The sequence below is a fragment of the Podarcis bocagei genome (assembly GCF_964188305.1).
Source record: "Podarcis bocagei genome assembly, chromosome: 4".
Lineage (NCBI taxonomy): Eukaryota > Metazoa > Chordata > Lepidosauria > Squamata > Lacertidae > Podarcis > Podarcis bocagei.
The window spans coordinates 35,723,859-35,742,428 of record NC_138128.1 but is presented as its reverse complement, the minus strand read 5'-3'; the positions used below and the strand labels follow the sequence as shown (position 1 = coordinate 35,742,428).

Genomic DNA, 18,570 nt, shown 5'->3' with positions numbered 1-18,570 from the left:
AAAGTTTACTGGGTGACTTAGGTGTAGCCACACACACTCTCAATCTAACATCTCACTGGGTTATTAGTGAGGATAAAATTGAGAACCATGTGCAGCATGCTTGGAGAAAAGGTGGAAGATAGATTAGATAGATAGATAGATAGATAGATAGATAGATAGATGATAGATAGATAGATAGATAGATAGATAGATAGATAGATAGATTCATGCCACTTAGATGGGATGTTTTACTGTCATAGGCACCAGAATACAAGCTGGATCTCCCATTGAAACACAAACATGGGAATAATTAAGCAGCTGGATTCCAGATTGATGATACAGTATAGTAAATGACAATACTGAAATAAATGAAATTTTTCATCATGGAAAGAGTAATTGAAAGCTTCTCAGTGCTACTGTGTGTGTATGTTCACACACTTGTGCATGATTATTGTAATTAGTGTAATTTCACATTTATGACATATTCCTCATTAAGCTTTGGCCTCTTAGCATATTCACAAATTGTGAATCCCCAACATGATTGCAGCTTAATATTAACACAGAACTCTATCCAACTGAATATAGTATACTTTAGAGAAACACACACATCTGACAAAGTAAAATAGACTTTAATGCAATTCCTATTTAAAATCATTGTTCTGATTCAAAGACAACTTTATATATAATTACTTTCATTCAATCATCACCAAAGTTAAGAACTACCAGTGTTCTTTGGCGAGTAAGCAGTAGTTAGTCCACCTCGCCACTGTTTCAAAACATTTTATGTTTACATCTTTAAACAAGCAGTTCCTATTGCACTTTTAACTTGAATTACTCTTCTGTTATAAGCACCTTAAAGTATGGTACCTCATTGGATAAATTAAAATAAATCCAGTTTTTCCCATGTATCAACTTAGGCAAAATACAAACTTCCTTGACAAAACAAACAGTGCTGCAGGCATTTAAGTAGTAAAGAACAGGTCTGACTCCCTTCTGGAGTACTGATTAAAAATGCTATAATATAGCATTTTTAAAAATCACAATCTCTTGGTTTTGAACATACACTTCCCTTAGTTTGAGCTGCATATACAAAACCTGACTATGATGCTTAATGCTTTCCATTTTGTGATTTACACAAATGTGTGCAGATAATATAGTTGTTATGGGTGGCCTGTTGGTTTTCCAGTGACAAACTCTTTATTGAAGTGTCTTCAAAAGCTTAAATGTTGCAGGCCTTCGCTGAACGTTCAATAAAATTCAAAAAGGCAGTAAACCTTGAGGTGGAATTTCCAAGAGCAAAAGGTTGTCCCAAACATATATGTTCTACATACATTCCAATACATTTATATCAACACAGAGCACTTGGGGCAAAAGTCTCTTTAAATATTTTTCTTTTCATTATTAAATGTAGAAACCTCTCTTCTTCTGGCAGTAGTTCAAGACAATAAAGCAGCACCCTGCTGTACAATGAATGATCTGGCAGTTATTTACAGCAGAACAAATATGTCTGTGCCAGAAAAAAAAGTATATATACACACAACAATGTTCAGTTGCAGCAGAATTAAACACATCAGAAACATCTCTGATGCTGTTTAGCAATCAGATCTTCAAAAAGTCTCTACCCATCTAGACCAAGTTAGAGAACACTGTCCAAACATAAAAAAATCTCAAATATTTACAGCTTCTCAATGTATCAAAATAATAATAATATAAAAGCTTAGTGGTAGCTTTCAGCGTGCAAAGTCAGCAGAAGCGATTGAGGAATCTGCTAATGTTACAAAATCCCGAATCTTCTTGAAGCATTCCAAAGCAGAGTGCAAAATAAAATCAGGAATCGTTCAGGCAATATCCTTGGGTCTGTTTTGAGAAAGGGTCTGTTGTTTCCCTTTTAATACTTTATTGTCAGGGTAACATTAAGCTTAGTGCAAATTCATGAACCACCTAGGATCGGTAATCCTTCCGGACCGTGTGTGCCATCCAGTTCACTTTAGTAGTCCAGCTTTCTCTGAGCGCTTCGTCAAATTTCTGCTTAAATTGCTTTATTGCCTCTTCATCATTCTTTCCTAAGGCAAGGGAGTCCTAGGAACAAAAAGTAGTATTAAGAAGATTGCTATTTGCCTTGAATACTCAACCCTTGAGATTTCTTTACTTGCTAATACTGTTATTCCATGGCAAACTGCCACTGTTTTGCTGCACACAGTAAGAATGTGCTTCTTATACTCTATGAACAGTATTGTTTCTTCAGTCTGATACAAAAATAAATCTGCCCAATTTGAGGACTAAATAGCAGTGGTTTTCAACCAGTGTGCTGTGGCACCCTAGGGTGCCATGGTCAACACTGCCCTCTGTCCCTCTTTTCTTCTCTCCTCTAATGCCCTCTCATATCTCTGCCTCCCAAAGGCTTGCACAGCTGTTTGTTGCAGCAGCCCTAGCTACAAGCTCTGCGGGAAAGTGGTGCCTCTGGGGCTGGGCAGGGGGTGCTTCCCAGGCCCCTATGGGGCAGCGTGAGAAGGCACCTCTCTTTGGGGCAGCGAAGGCAGCTCAGAGATCAGGGGCAGCAGCTGTGGCTGAATGAATGAATTTATTAATTTCGGTCACAGACCAGTTCCAGCTCACATACAACATCAGGGAAATAATAAAACATGATAGGGATACATTTGAATTTGCAATTGGGTATAACAGGGACAATACAGATAAAGAAGCAGTTAAAATATATATAAGTTAAATCTTAATCACTAAAATATAACCTAAAATTGTCAGTTAAGGCCTTAGAGCTGGTGTCGCTACCAGAGGACTCCCAAGGAGAGGGGAGAAGAGAAGAGGCTGAGGGAACCCTCCACAAGGAAGGGGTGAGGGGCTGCCAGCTCTGCAAGCAAGGTGTGACATAACTGGGCTCCTAAACCCCACAGAGGTGCCACAGAAAGAATGTAGTTGGCCAAGGGAGCCGTGGACTCAAAAAGGTTGAAAACCTCTGCTATGGAGTATAGACTTATCTAGTATTCAGATGAAAGAAAACAAACCATGTTGTTTGAGGTCTTGGATAGCCACTGTCCTTTGAAGTAGACAGAACTAGACTAGAGGGACCAAAGACCTCAGCTTTTTATGTTCACAGCATATGAGGAAGACCACACCAGTTACATTAGGAGCATCACAGTGAATAAACTTTGAACATGGTTAGGAAAAAGGACAAATATCACCTAAGGTGCCTATCAGAGTTTTACCTTTAGATACTGGATGTCTTTAACAGAGGTTAACTCTGGAAGCCCAGCTGTTAACATCAGTGCAAAGAGAGTGATAAATAGGTTTCCATGTTTTCGCAGAATCAAGTACGCTTCTTCACAACATTGGCGGAACCTTTAACATGCACAAACAAACACATACTGTAAAGCAGGGCAACAAAAAGTAGGCCAGACCCCAGGCAGCCTGATCTGGTTCAAGAGACATTTGTTTGAACAGGATTGACTCACTGCTGTTATCTGAGGTAAATGAACTTGCTAACCCATCACCTGCACCCATCTTGCAAACTGACGTGGACAAGCCAAGGGTTGTTCCCTCTTTAGGTGAAAAAAGGGATCCCTTGCAAATCACTTGTTTTTCCTCCTGCGTAGCAAAAGAAAATACAAGAGCAGCACAACTCCAGTTGCTAGAAGGAAGGAAGCCAAATATAGTCATTTGTACTGCAGTGCCAAAGCAAATTAATGTAGCCAAGGAACAGGTGGTGACTGTATGGTTTATGGGGCGTTGTTCTATGGCATGCAGGAGGGAGAGGAAGGGGGAGAGGGAGAGGGAGAGGGAGAGGGATGGATGGATGGATGGAGGGAGAGAGGGATTCACACATATTGCAGCCCACGTGAAAGTACCAGGTTAACTAGTTTGCAAGATTTGCAAAGGGTTGCGATGGATTATGGTGCAGCAGCAATGTAAAGGCCCTTCAAGAAAGACTTGACTGTGGCAGAAACTGTTACTTAGTTTAGGGAAAGTCATACCGGGGTGATTCCATGAAGGAGGATCAGAAAACTGGACATTATTGTGGATATGCTGTTATTGGAGGCAAACATGTCTGAACTGCTCCCTAGTGATAGGAATACATATTCCAAAGATACCATTTCTTACACTTAATTCCACACATTTCTGAGTGTGTTTGCACCTTAATATGTCTTCCGAAATTAAATTCTCTAGTGTGTTTACTATGCCTAGTTTTTTTTAAGCCTACTAACAGGAAGATTAAGAAATTAGACTTGATACAATGGGAGTGTTATGTATTCCTTTTAAGTGCTTTTATACCATCCTTCAATTATATTTCTCAGGGAGGTTTACAAAAATAGCAGGAAATTTGCTTTTTTTCCCAGCAAGGAGAATGAATGAAAGAAAACCTTCATGCGAACACAAGTAAGCTCTGAGACTGTGTGTACATCATATTATGACAGAGAAACGGAAAGAGTTTACAAGGGGAAAGAGATAAGCTGTGTGACTGTATAGGTGGTAGTCCACTAAATTTTACTCAGAGCAGACCCACTGAAATTAATGAATTGCTTTAACAAAATATCAGTTTCAACACTGAGATTATATTGTGTGATTTTGTTCATAATTATGGCTTTGTTTTTATTTTACTGTTTGATGACTTCATTTTGTGGTCCACTATGATATCTTAGGAAATTATTTTGAGAATTTAGGACTCACCGGCCAAATTTTTCAGTGTTTCCAGTTTTCCCCTGCTGAATGACATGTATAAAATCATAGGTAAGGATGAAAGGCACTCGCTCCCTTTTAATTCCAAATTTGGATTTGAAGTTTCCAAGAATATGGCCAAAATCTATGTGAAAGAGCTGAGAAAAGGAATAGGAAGAGAAGTTAGTGAATAAATCAATAATTTTATAATTCTGTTGCTCTAATTTTTAAAGCATTATTACATGCATTTTCTCCAAAATGCAACATGAAAATTATTTTTTCTAGCCCCAATGCTCAGAAATGGTTTGTGACTTAAAAGTTACTTTATTAGCAAGTAAATCAGCACAGCACCAGACATACGGCCTTAGGCAGAAGCCACCGTTACATATTAATGAAATGCAAAACAGAGCAGGTTTCATAGTCCCCAAACATGAAGTTATTTTTTACATTTAATACCTGTGTAGGAAAACACCATGTAGAAAGTGGTTCTTAGTATTTATAGAATGGTACATGATTTAGACGTGGGTGGCGCTGTGGGTTAAACCACAGAGCCTAGGGCTTGCTGATCAGAAGGTCGGCGGTTCGAATCCCCTCAACAGGGTGAGCTCCCATTGTTCGGTCCCAGCTCCTGCCCACCTAGCAGTTCAAAAGCATGCCAAAGTGCAAATAGATAAATAGGTACCGCTCTGGCGGGAAGGTAAATGGCAGTTCCGTGCGCTGCTCTGGTTCGCCAGAAGCGGCTTAGTCATGCTGGCCACATGACCCAGAAGCTGTACGCCGGCTCCCTCAGCCAGTAAAGGGAGATGAGCGCCACAACCCCAGAGTCGTCTGCGACTAGACCTAATGGTCAGGGGTCCCTTTACCTTTACATGATTTAGAAGGGTATTACACTTTGAAAGTAGCATTGTTGTTCCATCACTGAGTGAAGCCCCACATGCTTTAGTTTGGGATAGAGCCCAGCTCTTCCCCTCCAATGTGTGGCTGATAGTTCAGCTTTTGCCACCAGCTGAAAACCCTTGTCTTCCTCCTTGCCTCTGGAGGAGATGGCAGTTGAGATAAGCAAACTATGTGGTATTTTCATAAGAAGCAACTGAAGCAATTCGGATTTTATTGCGTCACCGATTTCTGTATTGTTTTTAATTTACTGTGACCCGCTTGTGTGATTTGCTTGTGATAAATCGTAAAATCATAGAATTGTAGAGTTGGAAGGGACCCCGAGGGTTATCAAGTCCAACCCCTGCAAGACAGAAATTCCAACATGTGGTCCTCCATCCAATATGAAACCATACTGGACCCAGATTAGCTTTGCAACTGTGCTAGCAGTTTTATTTATAGGAGGGACAAAGGGTGGGATATAAATAAAATCAATACATACACTAGGTTCCAAGCAAAACATTTCCCCAAGAGGATCATGTAGTGCTTTGTTTGCCTACCATGACCTTACCTGGCCATTCTTCCTGACCATAATATTGTCACTATGTCTGTCTCCTATGCCCAGCACATAAGTAGCTACACAGTAGCCAGCGCAAGATAGAGTAAATGTCTCAATGGCTCGATCCAAATCATCTCTGAATTGAAAAGAAAAAATGGATTTTATTGGTATAAATGCATTTTGTTCAAATCCATGCTGCTTAAAATTAAAGATGAGAAACTAGCATTTCTTGAATTGCCCCTAGCACAGCATCAGGTAAGCATCTTCCTAGATAGAAGGCAAACACAAAATCTACCTTAGAGTCTCTCTGAATATAACCAGATAATGAAACATTGTGAGCTGTGTTTGTACGAGGGCCTTCCAATATGTGAAATTGCTGTGCAAATTTAATTCACAGAAAGAACACTGTAGAGAGCTACGCTTGTCCTTTATGAGATTTACTGTGAAAACATACAATGAACAGGCAATATGTTCATTGTTTGGCAACGGTAACGCATCAAGCACCTTGCTGACAACACAGAACACGCCTCTCACAATTATTGCCTGCAACATTCAAAACTCTGCTCAGAAACACAGTGCTGAGGATCAGTTAAACTGGATCTCAGGATCTGAATGACTGCCTGGCTTGAAAAGACTGACTGCAGCTTTAAGCAAGGACACTGAAAGGAACGGTGACAGGAGACACTTAAAGCATCAGTGGCCAATCTTTTTGGAAACTACGGGTGGTATCCAATGCTCTGGGTTCTGTTGGTGCAAGGATTTCCATTTATGCCATAGAGCTTCCACCCCTCTCTGTTTCCCACACTCTCCCCAAGTCTGTTCCAGAGAGCTGATTTAGGAGGCATGTGGGAGGGTGAGCAGGGAAAGAAAAGGGGGGGGGAGTTCAGGTGCACCCCAAAACCCCACTGCAATACATGGCACCTGTGCCTTGTGTCAGTTAACTCTGACTAAAATAAATTCTAAGGAAAGCAAAACAGACCTAGTGGACAGGACCACGGCTACTACTCTCTTGCTTTTGACTGAAACTGAATCCCAGGAAGAACAAACAAAGCCATCCATTTAATAAAAGGGATGGGTGAGGGGAGGAATTTCTCAAGGGGAAAATTACTGAAGAATGTTGGTTTTGATTATAATTTTAGGTGAACACCATACGGGTGGAAATGATCGCTCCCTCCCTCCCTGGATGTCATGAAAGATCAGAGCATCCTTTATGCCTGATAGACCAGATTGCAACATGGAATTCTGGATGTGTGGAAAAGTTCCACAAGGGTGGAAGTCAGGAGTTCCACACAGCCTGACACAATGAGGATCTTTTCGGATGTATTTTCCTGGGAGATAATGTCAGAGAGGTGCTGCTTTTTAATTAGCAGAAAAGAAAAAGAAGAAAGGCAGAGAGAGGGGGTGTTTCCAGCTTTAATTTTTATGAGTTAAATCACCCTTAGGAATCTTGTTCAGCTGAATTTAATTCCATTCACTAACTTGCATTAGTTTATGGCTTCTGTTAAATACCTTGTTTTGCAATTTGCTTCTTGGAGAAAGTACTCAAGGCCCATGCTAACAGTTAGATTCCACCACCAACATGCAAATTGTGATAGCTCACCTCTAATACACTGTAAAGGTCATTTGTGTGAACTGTGAGATGTCAATGTTTTATGAAAAATCCAACATCATAAAAAAATTAATTAGTGCTTACCCGGAATTGTATTCTTTAAGCCAATTTAAGAGAGCATCTTTATTGAATGCAGCAGCAGCAGCAACATTACTACTATTTAGCTGAATGTCTGCAATTGTCTCAGAAGTAGAAACAACCTCAATTAAGCCAGAATGATCTCCTGTTGCTAAACATCCATAAGGTAATATTCTGAGAAAAACGGAGAAATTATAAACAAATCAGAAACATGCTTAAAAATATTTCTCGGGACAAATATATAGGTTAATTTGAAAGACTGGGTTAAAAAAACCCAACAACTATTGGAAACTCAACACAACATGTTGTCCAAGTTCTAGCATTTTGAAGCAGAGGGAGAAAAATCATAGTCTTGAAGTTCTAATATTCTGACAACAGATGGTGCTATTTCTTTTATTTATTCCTTCCAAGCTGCTACAATAGTATGTTGGCATAACGGACTAGGTGGGAGAAGAAAGAAGCATGCAGACCTCACCAGCACAAAAGAGAGACTCTTAACAGCGAACGCAGAAGCAAGAGCCTAACCCTTATTGATTTTGTAAGGAAATTCAGTCACTTAAATATATGTGTCCCATTCGCAACTGACAAGTGGATCTTGCCAATTTAAAATCAGTCACACTTTGCACTTAAAAGGCATTAAATAGCTTCTGGTGTACCAGCCACATGAAGAGTCATTTGGGGAGCTTCATGAGATGAGGCTACTTACTTTAGCAAGGAACACAATTGTGGAAGGATAAAGCATCTGTATTCTGAAAAATGGATACACAGGATGGGGCAGTTGAATGAAGAAGTTCTTCAGGCTTTACGGGCTGGATAGTTTCATGTTTTGAATGGCACTGGAATGGATTTTTGTTTGGGATTTGTGGTATAAATTTGATTTTCTATTAAAGGGATGGGATAAAGGATGGCAGAATTGCCTGAAGTGGAAGGAAGGTTTTTTTTTTAAAAAAAACAAACCAATTACCAGGAGCCTACAGAGTAGGATATATAATGCAACTTTTGTGGAGGATTAGAACATTATGAGAGAATTAAATGGATAAAAGCTCAATCTCAGCTTGATTTTCAAATAAACAACAACCTTTTACAGATTGCAAACATTCCTTTTGAAGAACATTCCCACCAAAGCCAAAGTTCAGTTCAATGTGTTTAAAACCAATGACCAATGCAGAGTTAAATAATGAGAAGCTGTTACTCCATCACTTAGGAAGCTGAATATTAATGCAAACAGCCAAGCCATGTTCACTGGACAGTTCCATTTTCGAAAAGCTCAGAGTAGAAGTCCAGCTATCCTCCTCCCCACTTGCTCTAAGTTTCCTAAATTACAGGGCTGGCAAACCTCTGGCCATTCAGATGTTCTTTTGTCTCCACCTCCCATCACGTCAACAAACACAGCAAACAACATCTCAGTCTCTGCCATCGCGCTCAATTCAACATTTCCCCACATAATAATAATGCTGAATCCCACCACCAACTCTAGGCGATCGCACAGCAGCTGCACTTCTGAAACTCCTGCTGCCACGATCTAAGGAAGTGCATTTGAGCCCTTATTACGACCTGAGAATCTTTGGGCGGGTTTTGTGAGGTTAAAGTGTGGCGCTTGCTGCCTGTTGCACTTCGTGACATTTCAACCCACCCTTACTTGCAGTTTTCGCTGGGCACGCTTCCAACAACTTCCCCTTCAAAAGCAGGCAATGATGAAAGCCGCTCAGCCCCCTGAGGATGGTAAGCTCACAACCAGAGGAAAAAACATCCTCGTCAGAGAGACAGCTTGACAGGAGTCAAGCTGGGGACAAATCCTCAGGGCCCTGGTCCACCTCATCCTTGCCTTCAACATCTGTCAGAGGGATTCTTTCGTCCCTATAAAAGAACTATATAAAGATAGCCTACTGACAGATCTATAAGCCACCCTGAGAAACGACTGCTATTTTCCTTCTGCAATGTCCCCCTAAGGTCCACCTATCGGTTCAAGCCCTGCCTCTTTCAAATAAATTTGATGTGGTTTGGTGCTTTTCTTACATCACAATTAATCTTTGAATTTATAACCTTCTTTGTAACAAACCCAAGATTTTACCATAGGCTTGTTGTCATATTTTGAAAAGCAAAAAAGAGGGCACATATGCCGACTTCTACTTTTAACTATGGATCGCTATGAAAACTCTCATTTTACACACCCATCATAAAAGAGGACATGTCCTGAAAAAAGAGGACACATGGCAACTCTAAGTCTGCTACAAGTTTTGTTTATCAGCCTCCATAATGAATAACTTTATTCTTCCCTTCATGGATTGTTGGGATGTGGGGTAGAGGGGGTGAGTCAGCTCAGGAGTAAATTGCTTGCATTACACAGATCTTCATGATGCTGGTCTTGCCATTTCCCAAAGTCTTGGTTATTGGAGCACCCTAGGACCCATTAAATGTACAGTGGTGCCCCGCAAGACGAAATTAATTCGTTCCGCAATTTTTGTCGTCTAGCGAATTTTTCGTCTTGCGAAGCACGGTTTCCCATAGGAATGCATTGAAAATCAATTAATGCGTTCCTAGGGAAACCGCTTGCCAGGCTGGCGGTGCGGAGAAGGGCTTTTCTCCCCACCGCAAGCCTTCAGCACAGGTACGGGAACAGAGGGGAAGGCGCGCAGCGCTTTCCCTCTGTTCCCGGGGCTTGCGTGGGAGGAGGGTTTTTCCTCCCCACCGCCAACATTCAGAACAGCATTCTGAATGTTGGCGGTGGGAAGGAAAACCCTTCTCCCACCCCAAGTCTTCAGGACAGCCATCCGAAGGCTGGCGCGGGGAGAAGGTCTCTCCGCCGCCCCCCACGCCAGGCTTCGGTGCATCCTTCAGAGGCTGCTGCCATAGTCACGCGTCACTTCTCCAGCTGGGAGAGGGTCGCGGGGCTATGGTTTCTTTAGCCCCGCGCGCGCTCTCCCGGCTGGAGAGGTGACGGGCGCCTATGGAGGTTCCTGCCATATGCGCGCGTCACAACTCCAGCTGGGAGAGGGTTGCGGGGCTATGGTTTCTTTAGCCCCGCGCGCGTTCTCCCGGCTGGAGAGGTGACGGGCGCCTATGGAGGTTCCTGCCATATGCGCGCGTCACAACTCCAGCTGGGAGAGGGTCGCGGGGGGCTGGTTTAGCCCCGCGCGCGCTCTCCTGGCTGGAGAGGTGACGGGCGCCTATGGAGGCTCCTGCCATAGGCGCGCGTCACTTCTCCAGCTGGGAGAGGGTCGCGGGGGGCTGGTTTAGCCCCGCGCGCGCTCTCCTGGCTGGAGAGGTGACGGGCGCCTATGGAGGTTCCTATGGAGCTGTTCCTGGAACAGCTTTCCGAAGTGGAGCGGCTGGGGCAGGTGACCCCGCCCCCCGCCCCACTTCGGAACAGCTGCAAAAGACGTCAGGGGGAAGCGGGGAAGCGAAGCGCTTCGCTTCCCGCTTCCCCCGGACCTCTTCTGAAGCAAGGGGCTGGGGGGAGATCGCTATCTCCCCCATCCCCTTGCTTCAGAAGAGGTCCGGGGGAAGCGGGGAAGCGAAGCGCTTCGCTTCCCCGCTTCCCCCGACGTCTTTTGCAGCAAGGGGCTGCAGGGAGATCGCTATCTCCCCCCATCCCCTTGCTTCAGAAGAGGTCCGGGGGAAGCGGGGAAGCGAAGCGCTTCGCTTCCCCGCTTCCCCCGACGTCTTTTGCAGCAAGGGGCTGCAGGGAGATCGCTATCTCCCCCCATCCCCTTGCTTCAGAAGAGGTCCGGGGGAAGCGGGGAAGCGAAGCGCTTCGCTTCCCCGCTTCCCCCGACGTCTTTTGCAGCAAGGGGCTGCAGGGAGATCGCTATCTCCCCCCATCCCCTTGCTTCAGAAGAGGTCCGGGGGAAGCGGGGAAGCGAAGCGCTTCGCTTCCCCGCTTCCCCCGACGTCTTTTGCAGCAAGGGGCTGAAGGGAGATCGCTATCTCCCCCCATCCCCTTGCTTCAGAAGAGGTCCGGGGGAAGCGGGGAAGCGAAGCGCTTCGCTTCCCCGCTTCCCCCGGACGTCTTTTGCAGCAAGGGGCTGCAGGGAGATCGCTATCTCCCCCCATCCCCTTGCTTCAGAAGAGGTCCGGGGGAAGCGGGGAAGCGAAGCGCTTCGCTTCCCCGCTTCCCCCGACGTCTTTTGCAGCAAGGGGCTGCAGGGAGATCGCTATCTCCCCCCATCCCCTTGCTTCAGAAGAGGTCCGGGGGAAGCGGGGAAGCGAAGCGCTTCGCTTCCCCGCTTCCCCCGACGTCTTTTGCAGCAAGGGGCTGCAGGGAGATCGCTATCTCCCCCCATCCCCTTGCTTCAGAAGAGGTCCGGGGGAAGCGGGGAAGCGAAGCGCTTCGCTTCCCCGCTTCCCCCGACGTCTTTTGCAGCAAGGGGCTGAAGGGAGATCGCTATCTCCCCCCATCCCCTTGCTTCAGAAGAGGTCCGGGGGAAGCGGGGAAGCGAAGCGCTTCGCTTCCCCGCTTCCCCCGGACGTCTTTTGCAGCAAGGGGCTGCAGGGAGATCGCTATCTCCCCCCATCCCCTTGCTTCAGAAGAGGTCCGGGGGAAGCGGGGAAGCGAAGCGCTTCGCTTCCCCGCTTCCCCCGACGTCTTTTGCAGCAAGGGGCTGCAGGGAGATCGCTATCTCCCCCCATCCCCTTGCTTCAGAAGAGGTCCGGGGGAAGCGGGGAAGCGAAGCGCTTCGCTTCCCCGCTTCCCCCGACGTCTTTTGCAGCAAGGGGCTGCAGGGAGATCGCTATCTCCCCCCATCCCCTTGCTTCAGAAGAGGTCCGGGGGAAGCGGGGAAGCGAAGCGCTTCGCTTCCCCGCTTCCCCCGACGTCTTTTGCAGCAAGGGGCTGAAGGGAGATCGCTATCTCCCCCCATCCCCTTGCTTCAGAAGAGGTCCGGGGGAAGCGGGGAAGCGAAGCGCTTCGCTTCCCCGCTTCCCCCGGACGTCTTTTGCAGCAAGGGGCTGCAGGGAGATCGCTATCTCCCCGCAGCCCCTTGCTTCAAAAGAGAAGACCCGCTGTCCCAGGGGCAAGCTTCGTTTTGCGAAGCAAGCCCATAGGGGAATTCGTCTTGCGAGGCAAATCGCGGACGAAAAAACCTTTCGTCTAGCGAGTTTTTTGTCTTGCGAGGCGTTCGTCTTGCGGGGCACTACTGTATTATATTTACCACTGTCTGTATGATTCTTCCCTGATTTGGTGTCCTTTTGCCTACTTTTATTTGTTCCATAAATATATCCTTTCCATAGCCATGCCACATTTTTAACCATAAAAAGGAAACTTATTCCTCGTTATTAGTGTTGTCCCTTTTTCCTTAACAGAAGATCAATCCTTTAACAGCTACATGGCAGGCAGAAATTCAACAGGTGAAGCTTTAACCTGCCACTTCCACCTCCATGCTAACAGAATCATGTGTGCTGAATTTTTGCCTTTGGGGTAATGGTTGAAAGCATAGAATGCCAATATAAAAAGGAAAAAGTTGGCAACCCTATTAATTAAAGGTAAATGTAAAGGTAAAGGGCCCTTGGATGGTTAAGCCCAGTCAAAAGTGACTATGGGGTTGTGGTGCTCATCTTCAGGCCGAGAGAGCTAGTGTTTGTCCACAGACAACTTTCTGGGTTATGTGGCCAGCATGACTAAACTACTTCTGGCACAATGGAACACCGTTTACCTTCCTGCTGCATCGGTACCGATTTATCTACTTGCACTGGTATGCTTTCAAGTTGCTAGGTTGGCAGAAGTTGGGACAAAGCAACAGGAGCTTACCCTGTTGCGCAGATTTGAATCATTGACCTTCTGATCAGCAAACCCAAGAGGCTCAGTGGTTTAGACCACAGTGCCACCTGGTCCCCTTTACCTTTTACCTTATTAATTAGAGTTAGTCTGATGACACATATCTGTACCCACTTTATAGACATCATTGTCAAAACTGGATTGAAAGCAGATATGGTAGTGCCAGACCAAGGGACTGAAGGCATGGAAAGCTAGGTAAGATCAACTTCTCTCCATTTGTCTGAAAGGGTGCACAGCCATCACCAATGCTCTGGAGGTATTAGTAAAGTGAGCCCCAAGCATTTGGAGACTGAGTCAAGAATCCTGTTCCTCCTTGCAGTGACCACTTTTGGTAATGCAGCAGGATACTGAACAAAAGTATGAGAATGAGAATATACATTCAGGATGACATTATTCGGCAGACTCTTTAGTTTCATAATTTGTGGTTGTTGTTTTCCTTGGAATACTTAAGCACCAGAGCTTCCCAGGCACAGAATTCTTAGGGTATACCAATTTCTCAGCAGATTGTAAAACTCCGTAGTTCCAATCTTCAGAGGCTGGCCTGGTCATTCTGCTCTCTGCTTCCCTCTCTATGGAGAACAGGGCTTCAATGCAGTCATTGCCTTAGACCAGGCACCCCCAAACTCAGCCCTCCAGATGTTTTGGGACTACAGTTCCCATCATCCCTGACCACTGGTCCTGTTAGCTAGGGATGTTGGGAGTTGTAGTTCCAAAACATCTGGAGGGCTGAGTTTGGGGATGCCTTTCTTAGACCAACCTTCTCCAACCTGGGCCCTTCAGATATTCTCAGAGTACAACTACCCCCCCCCAAACATTAGGGCATGTTGGCTGGCTCATGGCAGCTATAGTAAAAAAAAAATCTGGAGGATACTAATATAATGTAGATGTATTGTTAATGAGGACCACCCTCACCAACTCCCCCCCTCCCAAGAAAAGCGTGGACAAACATCTGCTGGGGTGGCAGCTGAGGAATCCAGCAGAAGGCTCTATGTATGAGCAGAAGCAGACTGTGCCCCATTTTCTCCAACCTAGGTAAAAAGTATTCAGTCGCTCCTGTAGGTTTTGGCTAACCTAAACACCTCTTACAGATTCCAACATTGCAATTAAAAGGGGGTATAAAAATAAGCACAATGATTTCTGATGGAGTTTATCTCAGCTCATTTAGCCTACCATTCCTTTTTTAAAATAAAACAAAACAAAAACCCTAACATTATTTGGAAAAAAAGATTGACACATAAGACACTTATTATAACAGCTGGTCAATCATTTCCTGGAAGATTTAAAAAGTAACCTTTGAACTGCCTCATCCTACTCCACTTCCTTAAGTCAGCCTCAGATAAGAGTGAATCAGAGAAATCATTTCAAATAACTCTTCCAAACTCAGCGCTGATTGCCAACAAAGTATGTGGGCGAGATTTATAAGCTCCACCCTACATTAGGGAGGCAGCAAATGCAAAACAACTGCTCAACCTTCTCATTTTTATTGTTTGACATATGCCAGATAGGAAGACCTTACCCTAACTCTTAGCAAAATTCAAGCTGCTTATTTGGAAGAAAAGTATCTCCAAATATTTTTCCTGTTACCAAAAGAGATGGTAAATCAATATATGACTTCAGAGAAAATAAACACTCATCTGTTTACCCTGAAGGAAGCAAATAAACTTCCTGAAATAATCTATATTTAAATTCTTCTGATACCAGAGACATAATTAAAGAGAACCTCTTCGTGAATAGCATATTTGCCTGATGGGTCACTGTTTTACAACTGCCGCTCTTATCTGCGTGGGCTATGGCTGTGTGTCTGAAGCTCATTCTGTTTGTTCAACTCCTACAAAAAATATTTAAGATATGAGCTTAAGATCACCATCTGGTGTGTCAGGAATACACTTCCTAGCTTTGTAAAACAATGTGCACAGTAGCAAGTAAAATAAGCAAATACTGTAGAGTCCTATTAACTTACGGCACAGTAATACTCCTATGTAAGACACTCTGGTCCAGGAGACAAGGAACCATGTATACGACAATCGGCCAACAGAAGCACTTCAGAGTGTTTGGAAGCCACATTGTTTATTCTCATGTAATGTTAAGAACCACAGTTTAGTGCAGCAGCAGGGAACCAAATAGACTTCTCATCTGGCGCTCCCTCCCTATTCTCTGGTCCACATCCCTTTAGACTGCTGCCCATGATAGGGCCTTTTTACAATGACACTGAAGCTCTGAAATTCCCTTCTGGAAGATGTTTATTCAGGACTCTTTTCTGTTGGGGCTATTCTGAAGTCAGGCAAAGGTTGACTTCAGGGTTATGTTTGCAGTTTCAGGGTACATTTAGGATCTCTTCTGAAAGTTGCAGGGCTCCTCCCCAAAGCTCATCTTTTGGGGTCTTTACATTTTTGTTTTTTTAATGCTAATTTGATTGATTTGGGTTTTATGTTTTAAAATGGAATGCAACTATTTTAGTAAGTAAAATAAAACAGTGATTTGGAGAGGGAAGTGACTGCAGGTGGAAAAAGTGGAAACCACTAAATTTCAAGAGCAGGATTCAAGATGCACGCATGCATTTCGTTTAAACTTTTTTATGTAATCTGATATTTACCGTACTTATTTATTTTGTTTATTCAGGCGAATCAAGTTAACTCGTATTTGCAATTGCACCATTTACCAGGGGTAGCGTCTTTCCCCATTTTATTGCTAAGTGTGCTTTTTTTGCAACTGTGGCCCAGCTCTCACAGCAATCCTGCAGAGGGCTAGAACTTGTTACTGTGCAGAGAGATGTACTGCCTCCTAGATATCTTTGCAATATATAATGTGTCCCACAATGGTGGGCATTTTGCTAGCGATTGAATATTGACAGCACAAATCATGGTATCATACAAAAACACCTACAATGCATGGAAGGCTCCATGAGGAGGTGTAGTCACAGACGGCTCTGCAATGCAACACTCAAACAGCTGAGATGCCGCTGGAGATGAGAGGAACTCAGTTCACAACTTCCTTATAGCAAAGTGGGCAGCAGTGAATCTGCATAAAGCCATACACAGCTCAGGACCCAAATGTTATTTGCACTGCCAAAACTAACACAAGAATATAGAATCATACAATAAAGAAGACATACCATAGGTCTAATATCACCCCCTACCAAGAAGTTAAAAATGAACAATATAAAAAGTGCAGCCATCTGAAGCAGACTCTTTGTCATGCCCAACATGTTCACAGTCTAATTATACATCTCTGAAAAGCAAGAGCTTGGCAAGAACACAGAAAATCTAGTAACTGCAGGCACTCTCACCGAAGATCTAGACCAGCCTCTTTCCAAAGTAAATCCATCAGGCGTAACATCTGAAGTGTTAACATGTCTTGCCGTAGATCTGCAAAACAGGAAGGCATGATTTTATCAAATAGCTGCTACTAAGAAATTTGAATTAGAGACCAACAGTGTTATGTGCATTGCAACGAACACAAATTAATTCAATGCAATTTGTTCAAACCTCTAATTCAGGGACGGAGAACCTTTGGCCTTCTGGATGTCAGCCACACCCACCATGGTTAATGGTGAAGAATAATGGAAGCTATATGATGGAAGCTGTAGTCCAGAAATATCTAGAAAGCCACAGGTCCCCGACCCCTGCCTTAATCACAGTGGTGAAGTTAAATGGAGCCATGAATAAACCCTCTTCTTCCCAGACTGTACAGTGGTACCTCGGGTTACATACGCTTCAGGTTACAGACTCCACTAACCCAGAAATAGTGCTTCAGGTTAAGAACTTTGCTTCAGGATGAGAACTGAAATCGTGCTCTAGCGGCGTGGCAGCAGCAGGTGGCCCCATTAGCTAAAGTGGTGCTTCAGGTTAAGAACAGTTTCAGGTTAAGTACGGACCTCCGGAACGAATTAAGTACTTAACCCGAGGTACCACTGTATTGTGGTACAAACAGCACCGAAATGATAGAATTTATCCAGTGCTCTTTCACTTAACAAAACTAAAGGATTGCAATGGTAACAGTAGCACAATTAAGATAATAGCAGTAAGGGGGGAGGGGAGCTGTTTTGTTTACTTACCATCTCCATTTTTAAAGATGATCCCTACCAGATCTCCCCCAAACACTTTGTTGTTGTATACGATCCATAAGGGCTTCATTTTAGAGTCCATGTATTTACATTTCTCCACACTAGGCCAAAGTGTAATAAATAATGTTAGTGACTTAAAAAGGGAAATGAACAATTGCCCTAAATGTAGCAGGGTAAAAATAACTCTGAAGGTAACTCAGTAACAGAACACTGCAACTTGGACAAATGCCTTAAAAAACTTTCATTTTGCTGCTACTGTATAAAGTACACTAGCAAGTGGGCATGTTCTGTATATGGGGTATGTCGCATATATAGAGAGTCAACTCAACTGCTCAACTAGTGGAAGCCAGCACAAGGTCTCCTGCTAACATAAATATAGTCCCCCTGTTCCCCCGCTTTCCCAAATCTAGAGGGCCGGGAGAACCCCCAGAATGGCATATTGGGGAGGAGACGGGAATTTGTTCCACCAGGCAAGCAGAAAAGCTTGCATGGATGGAATAACCTCCTTAGTGATACATTGAATTCCACACTGAAACCCATAGATCTTGGATCTCTATCTGGCAGCTACCAAGGCAAGAAAAAAAGTCTCCATATTAACTTAGAAAACATATTTCATTTTTTACACACACACACACACACACACACACACACACACACACACACAGACATTCTCCCTATCTGGATTAGGGTCTGAAAGACAAAGGGTAAGTGTGGGTGCGAAGGAAAATGTGTGACATTGATTAAATGTCAACACATCAGCCTTAGCTTTGCATTTTCAGGCTTTGTGGAGCTTGTGCCAACATGAGATAGCCTTAAACTGGTAGGTTTTCTGATAATTTAATATATATTTTGTCAGTCACTGATTGCTGACTTGAAGGTGGCACATTATTATTCAAGGTATTGTAAGAACACATTTTAAGTACAAAAGGTCAATCACAAAAATCTTTAGTCCAAACCAAAACAGGCAT

The 18,570-nt window shown here is 43.9% G+C and overlaps 1 protein-coding gene across 7 annotated transcripts in view; it reads right to left on the bottom strand.

The window, feature by feature from the left end:
• Positions 1 to 589: 589 nt before the first annotated feature.
• PIK3CB (phosphatidylinositol-4,5-bisphosphate 3-kinase catalytic subunit beta) overlaps positions 590 to 18,570 on the bottom strand; it is a 105,177-nt gene continuing 87,196 nt past the window's right edge. For all 7 annotated transcript variants that reach the window (XM_081192544.1, XM_081192545.1, XM_081192543.1 and 4 more), the window contains 7 exons: positions 17,594 to 17,703; positions 16,826 to 16,904; positions 7,773 to 7,940; positions 6,092 to 6,215; positions 4,660 to 4,805; positions 3,201 to 3,333; positions 590 to 2,058 (listed from right to left, as the gene is read on the bottom strand). In XM_081192544.1, coding sequence (XP_081048670.1) covers positions 1,921 to 2,058; positions 3,201 to 3,333; positions 4,660 to 4,805; positions 6,092 to 6,215; positions 7,773 to 7,940; positions 16,826 to 16,904; positions 17,594 to 17,703 — 898 coding nt within the window. In that variant the 3' untranslated portion in view covers positions 590 to 1,920. The remainder of the gene's footprint in view (positions 2,059 to 3,200; positions 3,334 to 4,659; positions 4,806 to 6,091; positions 6,216 to 7,772; positions 7,941 to 16,825; positions 16,905 to 17,593; positions 17,704 to 18,570) is intronic.